The 14800-nt window shown below is 47.6% G+C and overlaps 1 protein-coding gene across 3 annotated transcripts in view; it reads right to left on the bottom strand.

Annotated features, from left to right (window-relative positions):
- LOC122369806 (inactive dipeptidyl peptidase 10-like) overlaps positions 1 to 14800 on the bottom strand; it is a 121129-nt gene that overhangs the window by 72803 nt on the left and 33526 nt on the right. The window contains exon 1 of one of the 3 annotated variants that reach the window (XM_043344828.1): positions 11397 to 11680. The exons of the other annotated variants lie outside the window; for them this stretch is intronic. Within the exon in view, the coding sequence (XP_043200763.1) occupies positions 11397 to 11426 (30 nt within the window). The 5' untranslated portion in view covers positions 11427 to 11680. Of the gene's footprint in view, positions 1 to 11396; positions 11681 to 14800 lie in introns of those variants that run through there. 3 annotated transcript variants of the gene reach the window in all.

Here is a 14800-nt window from a genome sequence, read left to right as displayed (position 1 = left end):
ATTTTGAACAGTTTTTTCGCTATAACTTGGCCAAAAAAAGAGGTATCGATCTCAAATTTGGTATGTAGATGGAAGACGGTAGGGACTATCACATATATTCCGGTTTTTTTCGAAATTCCAAAAACTTTTTGGGTTTTTTGGTCATTATATTCAAAAAATCTATTTTTTTATTTTTGGGGGTCAAAATCAAAAAATTTCAAAAATCCGAGATAGCAGTTTTGTAGCCCTGTCCATTCTGCAGCTTTTATGTCTTAATCATTTTTCTGTATTTGCAAAGCTATAGGCCTGACAGCTCTTCCCGCGAAACCCTTTTTTGGGTCGAAAACGGCAGAACATGACGTCACTCTGACGTCATTTCCGGCCAACCTATCATAGTCTTTGGAAAAAATTTTGGTCACAATGTGTAAAATTGATGTCCGGGAGGGTACTGAAAGTTTGGTGACGATCGGCGCAGTGGTTCTGGAGATATATCGAAAAGTCTGGAGGGGGGGCAAAAAATAGCCCCCCCCCCACCAGGGCGCGGGTTAACCTGATGTGGACTACAAAAGAACGCGAGGATGCATAATCAGATGACCAAACATAAAAATCACTAAAAAAAAAACATATTTTTGACTATATCTCCCAGAGAGTTATCACAATTTCTTTCCAGAATGATCATACAGGGTGTTTCACTAAAAGTGTCAAAAAGTAAAAGGTCATAATCGGCACATAAGAACAATGCTTTCTAAGGACATTTTCATATCATTTCATCCGCAATTGTTGGACATTTGAATATATAACAGCGATAGCACCGTCACTCAAACCTATTCCACATATCCGCCCCTTCTTTTGATACACCGTTTCGGCACGTGTCCGGAGGTGGCTCACAGCCCGTTTTCATATTCAGCGTCCAGACTGTCGGCAAAGCCTTGAATTGTGCTCTTCAGCTCCCGAAGTGATGCGACTTGAGTCTTCCTCAGCTCTGCGAGAGCTACTGAGTCACTGACCAAAACCAGAAGTCTAGCGGTGACAGATCGGGGCTTCGCGCTGGCCATGGGTGCGGGCGGTGAGGCAACTGATTATTTGGCCCAGGAACTTCTGGTCCAGCCAGTTCCTGGTGGCTACAGCCGTCACAGTGGCTGTTTTTGATAACTTGTAAGGCCTTGGCTATTTCTGAATTCTGATGTTGAAATTAGCTTCTTGTTATCTTCAAAGGCCCTCAAAAAGACCCTGACCTTTTCAACGGTTTCCGCCGAGAGGTGGGGGCGACCCCGCCTTTTTTGGACTGGAACTGGCATCGAAGGAGCCCTTTTAAACCTCTTAAGAAGCCCTTTTAAACTTTTATAATCTGGAACGTAGCGAGGTGAGAGAGTAAAACGTTTCCTAAAAAGTCGGCATACGGTTTCAATGTTTCTGATGGCACCAAATGTAAGTGTAATTCACCCCTCCTGTTGAGGTGTAAATAACCTGTTCTTGATCTGTATAGGGAAAAAACGACTAGTAACTTTGGCCTCCTGCCCTCGCTCCGTATGGGTGTAAAATACATCTTAAATGGACAAAGCATAAATGTCCAAAAATTTGCAACAAAGCCACGTGCGCAACCACGTGATTTGCATATTTATATATCTTTAATAAGCATTTACTTTTTGACACTTTTAGTGAAACACCCTGTATAGTGCACGTTTAACAAAAGAGAGGACCTTTCCCCAGAACCCTGTCAGTTCCGAGAGATATCGGTGAGGCCGCCAGGCGTTTTACCTCGGCGGGGCGACTTGCCCCGGTCTACCCTACGTGTGGACCAAGTACGTCACGGACAAAAGTACGTATAGCAAATGTACGTAGGGTATAAAGTACGTACCCCACCCATGGGGTAAGTTGATCAATGTGTAATACCTTTCTTATTCTTTATTTAATGAGCATTTGTTACAAGGCATAGCAAAATTTCTCGATGAGTAAATGGGCGAAAGGAACAAAGCTATTTTATTTGGTACCTATATGAATTTATCATGAGTTCCCTATAGTATGGCAAGAGGGCAGCAATAAAGAAAAAGTGGCTCAACTTACACTACTATACCCTACTTCTAGCATACGTACTTATACACTACGTGCTTTGGCATACGAACCGTACGTACTTTTGGCATACGTACTTTTTACACTACGTACTTTTTCATACGAACTTTTGCGTACGAACATTTGCGTACGTACTTTTGGCATACGTACTTTATACACTACGTACTTTTGCAAACGTACTTTTGCGTACGAACATTTGCGTACGTACTTTTGGCATACGTACTTTATAAACTACGTACTTTTGCATACGAACTTTTGCGTACGAACATTTGCGTACGTACTTTTGGCATACGTACTTTTTACACTACGTACTTTTGCATACGTACTTTTGCGTACGAGCATTTGCGTACGTACTTTTGGCATACGTACTTTATGCACTACGTACTTTTTCATACGTACTTTTGCGTACGAACATTTGCGTACGTACTTTTGACATACGTACTTTATGCACTACGTACTTTTGCATACGTACTTTTACGTACGAACATTTGCGTACGTACTTTTGGCATACGAACTTTAGCGCCTACGTATATTTGCGTACGAACATTTGCATACGTACTTTTGTCCTACGTACTTTAGCGATACGTACTTTAGTCCTAAAATCGTTTCACTGTCAGTGTCGTTTGTCTAGCGCCCTCTCGGCTCTCCGTACGCATTCGTCGCGGCCGAGCGCGGCGGTCCAGCCCACGTGGGACCCATGTGTGGCCCTGGCCGTGCTGCGCCGGCCCTGTGTCCGAACTCCGTACCAGTTGTCACCCGAGTGTCGCCAGGGATCCGACCAACATCCCCTCCCCGGCACGGCACGAGTACCTACTAATATAGCAACAGCCGATCACCGCCAGAATCAAAACCCGATTATCGAACGCGAATTCGAAACAAACGGAATCTGCAACACTTAGGTTTCGCTTTGTCTTTAATTCTGACTGATGGCATTTATATTTAAGCAGAACAATCGCATGGGTCCTATTATCTTGCTGTTAGATCATCGGTCTGTTGCCCACGGGCCACGGTTCAATTTCCATTCCACTCCAGCTTCACTTCAAATTCAATTAGGCGATAAAGAGGCAAAAACCCGAAACCCTTGCAAATCTTACAGAAGATCAGCTTGCAGTACCCGACTCATCCAACATCATGATAGCCCACGCACAATCGGATCGTCTTAAATCAACAACTAAAAAAGCACTGTGCACGGTGCAAAGTGCATGCAGGATGGGTTTGCCAAGATATGCTAATCAAGTACCAATGAAAAGCTTTTCGATGGTGTTCTAGTTATGCCGGTCGAGTCACTTTGCCGGAGGTGAGACGATGGCTCGATAGCTTATTGGCGAGCCATTAACGAGTTCTATTATTCTTGCCTCCATTTCAGCGCTCCTGTCACGATTCCAGCGCTCCTGTCGCACGAACTAAACCACATGAACCATGACGTCTGAGATCTGGCCAAGACGTAACCCTGTCCCCTGCCTGTTATGACGTCACCCATAATCATTCTCAGCCCTGGCTCTCTCGTCTGATGTCTGTTAGGACCATCACACTTGACCGCTGTTCATGACATCGCCCCTGGCTCTACCTCCATCCCATCACCGTCCCATCTCAGACCTCCTGTTCCCCTTCCTCTCTATTGCAGCCGCCTGCCTGCACCGGGCCACAACTCAGCCCTGGCGGCGGCGCGGGACAGCCGGCTCATCGCAACACCATATTGGACGGGTCTCCGGAGACAGTGACAAAGGAGGGCCTTCGATGGCCGCCCGCCGCCGCCCGGTAACTGCCTATCGCCACCGATGGGGCTGCCGGGCTGCAGCAGAGGCGGCATGGCAGCAGCCTGGGACAGTCTCCCCAGCCGGGGACCGATCAGCTCAGCTGCTCCCCCCCCCCCCTCGGAGGTAGTCCAGGGGTGTTCGAACAGGCAACAGGCGACAGGAGCCCCCTCCGACGGTTTGGTGAGTTAGGCGCACCGCGGTGGAGCCGTCGAGGACGCGTAATCCCCTGGAGGGTGAAAGTGATTTCCGTCGGCGTTGGTAACACCGCGGTAATCCGTGTCGTTCCAAGGGATGTGGTTCCAAGGGCTGGGGTGTGTGGTGGGGCTGCATGAAAGTGGAAAGCACCAGTCTCCTGATGAGGTAATGCTGGGACTTCATCCAATGTTTGTTTTTCCCAGATTGCGCCCGGGCTTCAGTGGGGTATCTACATATATGCGCATGGTGCAATGTTGTGTCTAATGCAGTATGCGGTCATTTCTTAATTCGCTCCTCAGTCACTCAAAAATGAACGGGTAAGAGGTCTTGTGTAGGTATTACAGTCACACCACATGACAAGCTATATCCACAGTCTAGTGGCTCAGCATGGCTGAATGAAGAACACCGCTGTCAGGTCCATCCAGCCCTCGAGCTGACTAATATCAAAGCCAATGTAAGCTGACATTTGATAATCAATCGCTGAGCCATGACGGGCTCTAAACAGGAATTAATTATACACGAGCACCGCACTTGAATACCCGTTACTTATGTGGACACTCCTGCACGCACAAGCATATAAATTCGACTAAAAAAAGAAAATGATGCTCTTACATTGGCACTTATGTGTGGGCAGTAACATAAAACATATCGACTCACCTATCGAGTGCAGTTCCTTTGACTATGCAAAGGCTTACCAATGTTCATTTATTGACAGTATATTGAGATAACATAACTTTAATCCGCCGTTCGAAAAGTGTCTACAAAGATACATTTTTGTAAAAACCCTATGAAATTCATCTTTTCCAGAAAATAAAACTACATCAGAAGACGATATATAGCATGTGTTGTAGGAATCCAGCTACACAGGCGGTACACTTCCAATTAAAATAAACCAATAGTACCAGTATAACGCCTTATGGGGCGACTAACGGAGCGAGCGAGAGGGTGGGCCTTGCACGTGCGAAATTTCGAGGGGGTACCTCCAACTGACTTGTGCACGGCACCCTACTAACCGGTCTCTAGCGACGTGCCAAATTTGAGCACAATCGGCCCAGCCGTTCTCGAGATCTAGAAGCGGCACCCTGCACGTGCGCACGTGCAAAATGGGTCCCAACTGACTTCTGCACGGCACCCTCCTAACTGGTCCCTAACCGTGTACCAAATTTGAGCGCCATCGGTCCAGCCGTTCTCGAGATCTGGAAACGACCCCTGCACGTGCGCACGTGCAGCAGCACCCCAACCTTAACACATGCAGATGAATTATCTGATGGAGACCTAACTGTGCACCGAGTTTCAATTCAATCGGCCCAACCGTTGTGCCGTTATTGAGGTTGCAATTTTGGGGGTTCTTAAAAAATGTCCAACTTTACCACGCGTCACGTGCGGTGGTTGGCAAGAACGCATGGTGGCCATCACACCACAGAACTTTTACGTCCAAGTGACATTCAGTAAAGAAGACCGCTTGTCAATCGGATGTCCCGTTCCTAAGATATTAGCTTTTGAAGAGCGTCCCCACGGCCGGCCGGCCGGCCGGCCGCTCATACTCAGAAATTTCCCTTAATCTAAGGAAAGACTCCGCTCGCTTCGCTCGCTCCGTAATGAAATTCCTAGGCACGTAGTTTGTATATTCACATACCACCCACCGAGACATGTTCAATGTTCATGTGTTATGCTAAGTACTCGTAAACTATGGGCCTGTTCCAGCGCCTCCAGTAGAAATTCCTGACTGGAGACTCTACCAGAGATTCCACTGGAGGCGCTGGAACGCAATATGGAGATTTCTGGAGATTTGTGTCTCAGATACCAAAAGAATGACAATTGTTCTCTCTTGAAACACAAAATTTGTTTTCAATTTTAGTAAGAAGGATTAACAAAATTATAGCAATGTAATTTTCTTTGCATTCAAGTTGTAAAATACGCAGTCAAAAGTCCTTTGTTTACATTCGTGATTGTCACATGTGCGCCATGATTGTAGACCAGAGCTTCCAGAGAAATTTGGACCTCCCAACTCTCTGGAGGCTACTGGAGGTTTCTGGAGCTTTGAAGCTGGAACGCTCTCTGGAGAATTCTAGAGCTTTCTGGAGGTTTCTGGAGGCGCTGGAACAGGCCCTATATATGCGGAGGTATATTTTAGGAGTGATAATGCCCGTTGGATACTCATTAGCCATCAAGCCAAAAGTTTAACTTTTCCGAGGAGTTATGCATCTCAAATGAAGTTTAACCCGCGCCCTGCTGGGGGGTGTTCGAACACCCCCCTTGTGTTTTTTCGCGAATATCTCAAAAACGGCGGCGCGGAGCGCCGCCGTTTTTGGTACACCTCATCTTACATCAATTCTACACATGTTGTGAATATTTCAGACCGAGGTCATTCAAGGTCAGGTCACCAGGCCACTTGAAGTGACCTCACCTCATAAAAAGTTTCAATGCGGTGTGCGCTGGCACACTGTCGCGATGAAATCACCACCACCCGCTTCGCCACCTGTTGGAGAGTTTTCGTCTCACCGTGACGCCGCAGAACGTCCAAGTAAAACGTCTGATTGGCAGTTTGACCAGAGAGGAACAATTTCCTTTTGCACACTTCCCTTTGCATCGAAAAAAACAAATCAGCATTGTCTTGACATTTGACTTCACTTGGCAAGCTTTTTTGGGGCGCTTTTGGGATAACATTTGACCACTTTGGAAGTGCGAAAATCATTTCTAAATCATCTAAACCCGAAAATCAAATCTAAACCCGCGTCTTGCTCCGGCAGCATATTTGTATGCTACTTGAAGCATTGGAACCGTTTCAGTCGCGGACTTCCCCAGCAGGAAACAAAATTTCACAGATGCGCGTTGTTGCTCAGTTCCGCTATGCATAAAAAACGACGGATCGGGCGGGAGTGCTTCAATAAATACGTGCGCCACGCGGCCGCGCCTCTTTATTTCGTCACCTCACGGTGCAGACTAAGTCCCAGGGGCCAGACTGGCTTGCCCCTAGCAGGGCAATGCCGAGCTATAAATGGCTTGGCCTACAGAGAACGATTCCCGTTACTTTTGGGTACCACCTCGTAAGTCAATGGTAGAAAATTGAAATGCGCCTCTTTTGGACGAAAGACATTATAAACACTCCCAAACACTGAATTACAAGTGGTTTAGACACACTGAACATGAAAATGGTGTCCGTGACCCCCTGTTTATGCCCTGAGGTCATCTTAGGTCACCAATGGTATCTAACAGTTTTTCGCAAATAACTTTTGATAGAGGCATGCTAGAGCGATGAAAACGCCTTAGATGTGTTCAGCTCGACGATATGGATCGACTGATATGCAACATGACCCTTTCCGGTCAGGTCATGACCTTGACCTGAGGTCACATTTTCAAGTTGACCTTTTAAGGTCAAGTTATAGTTCATTCGATGCGTCTTGACGAGAGGAACACGATGCCGGTAAAAGTAAACTCGTACAAGGCTTGGGTCAAAAGTTATTGCAGAAAAACTGTTTCCGAAAAAATCTGCTATTTTTGCAGTTTTTGCCCCCTGCAGGCAAAACCGTTGACGTTAGGTCAAATCTGAGAAAATTACTCAGAAAGGGCGTTAATAGGGCTATCGAATGCGCTTTTCCGCGGCGCTGTAGCTCTATTGGTTCCCGAGTTATGCGTTGGCTTCTTGGAAATTGTCGACATTCGACCTGGAAATCGGCGAAATTTTGCCTTCAATGACCTCTGGTGACCTGACCTTTGACCTGACCAAAAAATTAACCGAAGTGATTTCCTCATTATTTTTGACGCTCTTTCGAACGCTGCCTTCCGCGTATCGCTACGTGGCCCAGGAGCCGAGTTAGAAAGGGGGGGTGTTCAAACACCCCCCCCCCCCCCCCAGCAGGGCGTGGAAATCCAGGACCCCCAGCCGGGCGCGGGTTAAAATCATGTTACATTACGAGCAGTAATGGTCAAGAGGCTAGAATGGGACATCACTGCACCGAGACTCACCAAACAGAATCATGATTTTCCGCTGATAATCGTCGGACGCTCATCAAAGTTTGTCGACCGATCAAAGTTCGTAGCGACAGCTCAGAAATAGCCTCATCCAAGTTTCTAAGCCATCGCAGCAGTGCGCGAGTGGTTAGTTTATGTAACATAATGCCACTTAAGGTCAACTGAGGCATTACACATGAACATTGAATGTGTCATAAAATGTAATGTCATGCATGTCGAAATGCTATCACAAATGTCATGGAAACTTAACACATGTTGTAATGTTAGATCTCTCAGTCGCACAATCACACTCAATCCTCCATGATGACTAACATTCGTGTTCATTGTTCCCAGAAGCACGATCCATCGAACCGCAGCACCCCCTAGCTACCTACGCCGCCCCCCCCCCCCCAATCCGCCTCCGCTGCCAGCTCGATCGGCCCGGGGTCGCCCAGCCGGTCACCGCTCTATTTGATCGGCCCACTGATCGTGTTGATCATTCCTGTATGCTCAGAAGCCGGTCGCGACCCAAATGTTTATCGTGACACCACCCTGACTGTGCCCCGACACCTCACCAATGGTCTCTCGTGGTAGAAAACGGCCTCACGGGCAGCGGGTCTCGAGGGAGAAAGATCTGCAATGACTGCACCCAGCGACCACGTTTTATCGCTGCTAAAACTGCATGTGTACTCTGTTCTGTTTCGTATGTACAATCCCATACTCACTACTCGTACCACGTATCGTTAGGCGGCACGGGCGGACATCGATAGCAGCGCCTCTATCGGTCACTAGGGAAAGCTTGGCTGTAGGCGACGAAATACCGGCTGAGTTGTCACACGTTGAATAAGTTTATAGACATCCGTCTTGTGAAAAAGTTGAACTTCTGCCTTCAATATTTCTACAGGCAATTTTAGAAGTGTCTTCTTATAGATTACAAAACCATTTAGATTATTGTATTCACTTCAAGCCTTTCCTATTGTTCTTGACGATGATGCGGGAACTATTTCTAATTAGTGTTTCTAGCTTAGTAAAAGAACATATCATGCAAACGACGAAAAAAGCATAAATGGAAGATTTTATATGCAATTTTCTCTAACAATTGATTGTAAATTATCTACATATCAAGGAAAAGATGCATGCTAACTGATAATTTAAAGTTCCTGGGGCCAGTTGTTTTCCTCTTTTCTTTCGTCGCCCCAATGGCCGCGAATACACTTGTGATAACGCCTATCGTGACGTATTCAGATAAAGCCAGACTCGTGCGGTGGAGGCACGGATGACGGAACCCGAATGGATTTAATTGAATGCGATACGGCGCGATTCTTTCGGGATCGGTCTTCACCGCTAACGTTGGGCTTTAACTGCCGCTCGATGTTGTTGGGTTCAGGCAAAATGTGGCTCGTTTCAAGGAAAACAAACCGGCTCTAAAACGCCTGATGCTGCTGTTATCCCTATACAACGGGCTATGGAGAAGATATTGTTCTGGCGTCTCCGTCTGGGAAAAGCAAAACCTTAAAAACACATCCCAATCAACTCCCAAAAACTATCGTAAACATTCTTGAAAGTTTCCGGCCGACCAGAGTTCTAGGTTTTAGCTTTCGCCGCTGAGCCAGCCGGCTTTTCCCCGTGGGTGTATCGGTGAACACCATTTACAGTGTTCTGCCAGTGGGCCGGCTTCCCACGGCTTGTCGGTAATGGTGGCTGCAGGCCGTGCAGCGTTCAGAATTCCCGAGCTGGCGCGGATGAGATGGGCTATAAGGCGAGCGGTGAGCGAGAGAAAAGTTTTCAGAGTGATCACCTGAGACGATCACCTGAGACGTCTCTGAGACGAGACTGTGGGTGTATGAGCGCAGTGCGGGCGTTCGGTGTGATCCATTGATCGCATGATCTGACATACATATATGATCGAGTAGCCTGCAGTCGGCATGAGTGACCGATTTTTCGACTTGATCCGCCCTGGGCTTGAGGTCAACACCCAAATTGACTTTTTGGTGTAATAAGAAGGCATCCCACAGAAACCATTGGGCTGAGCAGTGGGCATATGCCTTATGGTGTATTGCCAAAATCGTTCTATTTTGCAACAATGTATGCAAAATTGATTTACCAAAAGCTAAAATCCGTCCTTTTGGTCGTTCACCTGTCATCAGGGGTGATGTCAAACCCATCGTTGGCCCGTTGTGTTTGGTACAGCGTTTGGTACAGCGTTTGTGTTTGGTGTTGTGTAGCGTTCAGCGCGCTTGTTTTCGTTTTATGCGAGACTCTGGCTTAGTTAGGAGCGATACGTCGTTGAGATGAAGCGAACTAAAGCAGGGGAATATTGAGCATCATACAAGTAGCTATGTTTTAAGCCCGTATCCCCAAACTATCAAAAACCTATGCGCTATTGTGACCATCTATGCGTGTAATAACGTCACAAAATGACACACGCATTCTCTTTCTCATGGCGACTATTTCAACAACGGTCAATCAATTTTAAGTAAAAATATAAATTAAGTCGCCTTCATACACTCAACATACTCAAAATATACACAAACTAAGCCAAGCTGGAAATGATTTTCACTTTTCTATTTGTCAATGTTATCAATTCCATTATTCGGCTATTACGCTGGACCCTAATCTCGTGAGCACCCAGCGGATAAGATTATAAAGGGAGAGGATGTCCTGATTTCGCACTATGTCGGACAGTGTATTGTGGACCCTCCGGAGGCGCGTATTCAGACGTCGGAGAGCGCACAATGGGCACTGTAAGGCCAGCGTTGGGCAGCGGTCAATAGATATCGGAGATCGGATGCCAGGCAATTGCCACTGGCCACAATAGGTAAAGAGCAGTGAGTGAAGCGTCGACAGAGAGGGAGTGATGTATTGTGCTAGGTAACTATGGGCAAATATCATTGCAGAAAACCTATATGCACTGTGCAGTGAAATTGATTATAGAGACGGAAAACTGAATTCTTCAGTAGTGAATAACAAATCAGCCAAGCCGCTGAGCTGGAGAAAACTGTAAACAATAGCCATGCCGTGGCTATGTGCCGATACATGTCGCTGACCACGTCACGACCAGCTGTTTGGCAGTGGTCACCCGGTCAGCGGGCATCCTGCCAGCTGGCTGGACCTCTACACCAGCCCACACCAGTCAACAGGTCCGCGAGACCCCTCAGCGGCCCGCGCGGCCCCCGCACCCGCCGGTCAGTTAGCGAGTCGGCGTGACCCCCTGAGCGATCGCCGTGCCCGGTCCATTGGTCACGGGAAGAGCCACTTCCCGACGGGGAGGGCACCTCCGGAGAGAGGAAACGTCGCGAGTTATGTGACAGCGGCACGAAACAACTACCGAAAATGGAGGAGTGCCGAGACAGGTCACAAATAATCAATACACGCCAGAAGAGAAAAATGCCGACAGAGACAAATGAAAACCTGCGCTGAGCTCTCTGAGTGTGGGAAACTCACCTCATCCTCGAAGAAGTCTTCATCTGCCATGGTTGGCTCCTCTGGCTGTCCCTCTGTACCTCAGCTGTTCTGGCGGGTCGTGCACCTGAGCCGCCCTGCTCTGCGCTGAGGTGGTGTGGCCCGGTGCGGCAGCCGGCGCGGCGACCGACCTGCCCTGCCCGCCGTCCACGGGTGCTGCTCCGACTGGTGAGAGCGGTCGGAGGAGAGCGGCCGGAGAGAGGAGCCGCGCCGCCATCGATCGGCGGCGGCGGCGGCGCCTGCTCCTCCTTCTCTTCCTCCTCCTGCCGTCCTCCCTCTGCCCCCTCCTCCGTCAGTTGCTGACCGCCAGCCGGGCACGCGCGCCGACAAGTACCGGTGTCCTGTACCGGAGGATCCGCTGATGTCGGTCTAATCATGCGTCACCGGAGGCACGCGGCCCCGGGCGCCGGAGGACGCGCCGGCGGCTGCCGGAGCGGCCGCTCTGCCGGCGCTGCAGCTGCAGCCGCCGATCCATACAGGTTGTCCCGGTGGACGGTCATGTGCGGCCGTCACCGGCCCGCCGCTCTGCCTCTGCTCCGCTGCAGGCGCTGCCGCCGAATGGTCCAACGTGGCCTCGGACTGCAGCCACAAGCTGCAGCTCCAGCTGAACTGAATTTATGTGACTGCGGTCTACCTCGATCCCAGATACGTCTTGACTTCCACTTGGCTGCATTAAAGCGCCAACAGTACTCCCAACTTAGCCTTGATCGGATTTGGGAAATTTGTTTGTCGGATGATCTTATTCTCTGATATGGTAGCAAACCTCTTATGGACTATTAGCAAATCGGAACAACATTAGCCCTAGCCGTGCATTTAGCAGGCGTATTGAATATTCATTCGGCGGGAAACTTATCCTTCTCGAGATACATGTTATCGCGACTATTGCTGAACGATAGTTCCTAAGCCTTCTGAAATTGAAGTTGAATAAAATAGAGATTTATGAAACGGGGTAGTATGGTGAGATGAAGTAGTGATACCAATATACATTTGATCAGAGCGGAGATATGGGAAAGAGAAGCCAATCATTATAAGCTAATCTAGACAAATGTAAAATTAATGTCATATCGGAAGGTACGAAGTTAAATACAAGTACATACAAATGTACATACAATGTACATACAAATACATACATTCTAAAAAAACGGACGAATAGATATGATAACAAAATATTGTAACTAAGCTTCCAGTCGGAACAAAATGAAACTGCTTTATCCTGCGATTTGTTTCGCGCCCCAGAACAAGCATGCTGCATGTAGGCATGCAGATGGAGCATTACCGACAGTTGCAGAAATATCCAGGAATGACATGCATGGTGCATGTCATGTTACGCGGTGTAACAGTAATATAAGTATTACATATAACTACATATATACTGCATGGCTTTAGTCGTTGGCTTGTTCTCAAGGAGCAAACAGTTCGCCATCAGCTCTATGAGAAGCGAGCATAACAGTTCTGCCTCAGTGCCATCCATATTCTTCGTTCATCCACGGTTAACTGTAAGTGCATACCTAACCACTTGTGAAAGATGTTATTCGGCCATCTTACAGCTGCGACGATTGTCAGCACATATTTTTCCGAACCTAAAAGCAAAGCTTCATTCATATGCATCTGCATACAACCCGCAGGCAAGTGTTCATCCGGTTGTGTGTTCAGCCGAAAATCAATATTAGTCATTGGTGAAATGGTGAGTGCTTTGTCGATTTCTCAGCAAATCACCCGAGGGTGAAGCTAAGAAACATAATATAGACACGGTCAACCAGACTTTCTTTAACCCTCGCCGGACCTATTGATTTTCTACATACGCGCCGGCCGAGGGGGGGGGGCGGGTACGACCCCCCCCCTCGCCGTTTCGCCCCTGGTGGAGCTAGCGCGTTGCGGAAAAAACGAGCGTGTGCGCCGTTACGAGACGCAGAGATTGGTACCCGATTTTAAGGTCCTAGGTCAACCGGTGACCTCTGAGGTCAGGTCAAGTGCCCCAAGGTACGGTTCAGTTTTTGGTGAATAACTTCGCAAAAAACGGCCGCAGAGCGCCGATTTTGGCAGCATCGTGTTCGCCTCGCTCAGGCGCGTCGAAAGATATACTTTTTGTCCGGGTCAGGTCAGCTTGGGGTGTTGACCTCAGGTCAAGGTCAGGTCAGCACCCCCAGGTCACGAAGTTGGTCGAAAGAGGTAATGTCGCATATCATTCGATTCGGCAGGCCTTCCTGAGTCCATCGGTGCCTTCCCCGACTCGCTAGCTCAATTTGATCAAGAGTTATTGACGAAAAACTAATTTGACCTTGATGACGTCATAAATGACGTCACGCAAGGTCAACATTGCAAAAGTGACGCATCTAACCTTGCAAGGAGTGCATCAAATCACGATTCTGTGTGCTTGAGATAGTTGGAGATCGTTCCCGGCGCCAGAATAGCAGTTTTCATTTTTCCCCATTGACTTATAATGGTGAGGTCACGAAAATGACCTGACCTCATATGACCTTTAGGAAAAATCCGAGATATACAAGTTGTGGGACTCATAATGGATACTAGATCCTGCAAGTTTCATTTCCCTGTGACATCTCCTCTGGCAGTGAGGGCGTTGCGAAGTTGCGACATCTGAAGACCGTGCAGAGGTTCACTTATGACGTCATAGGTCAGTGACCTGACCTGACCCAAAAATGCGGTTGGTGTCAAAAGATGCGGCTTGGATCAAAGGTCAGGTATGCCAAGTTTCAGCTCTCTATCGCCAGCGTGTTCGGAGCTATCGCGAAAAAACCCTATGGGGGGGCGGCACCCGCCCCCCCTCGGCCGGCGAGGGTTAAATAAATGTACAGAATCAATAAAAAATATACCTAAAACACATCAAGCATCTCTAATTTTGAATGAAACTATATGTAACAAATATTATTTGAACTATTTCCTTTTATTTTTTCAAACGGTGATCGCCATATTTTAAATTTTGCTTTTGATGAAATATTGAAAATACATGTTTCTAGAAACAGCCATACAATACAACAGCTCAACAGCACAATAATGGATCTGCATTGATCAATACGTCAGTTATGGCTTTGAAAGCCATTGCCGAAGTACTCCAATTAACCTTCTCCTCATTTCTATTCAGTCGTTTTACTGGAGTGAGTGACTATCATTCAAAGTTATTTTACCAAATAGACAGTGGCTGACCAACCACTTTTTTGCTGGAGGGCCGTGCATAAAATCAACAACTTGCATCTGCAAATAAAGAATCACTAAATGGCGTACGATATAGTCATCAGGTATATGCCTCACTCACGAACTAGGTGGTGCAAAGGCAGCCGAAATCACATCACCGCGCCGACTGCAGCATTTTCTTACCTGCAAATAAAGGAAAAAACGGGTTAAATCCTGTCACGCCATAGGTAGACAGT

This window comes from Amphibalanus amphitrite, unplaced genomic scaffold (genome assembly GCF_019059575.1).
Source record: "Amphibalanus amphitrite isolate SeventyFive unplaced genomic scaffold, NRLGWU_Aamphi_draft 001074F_arrow, whole genome shotgun sequence".
Classification (NCBI taxonomy): domain Eukaryota; kingdom Metazoa; phylum Arthropoda; class Thecostraca; order Balanomorpha; family Balanidae; genus Amphibalanus; species Amphibalanus amphitrite.
Note: the sequence above shows the minus strand (reverse complement) of the source record. Positions and strands in the feature narration are given on the sequence as shown.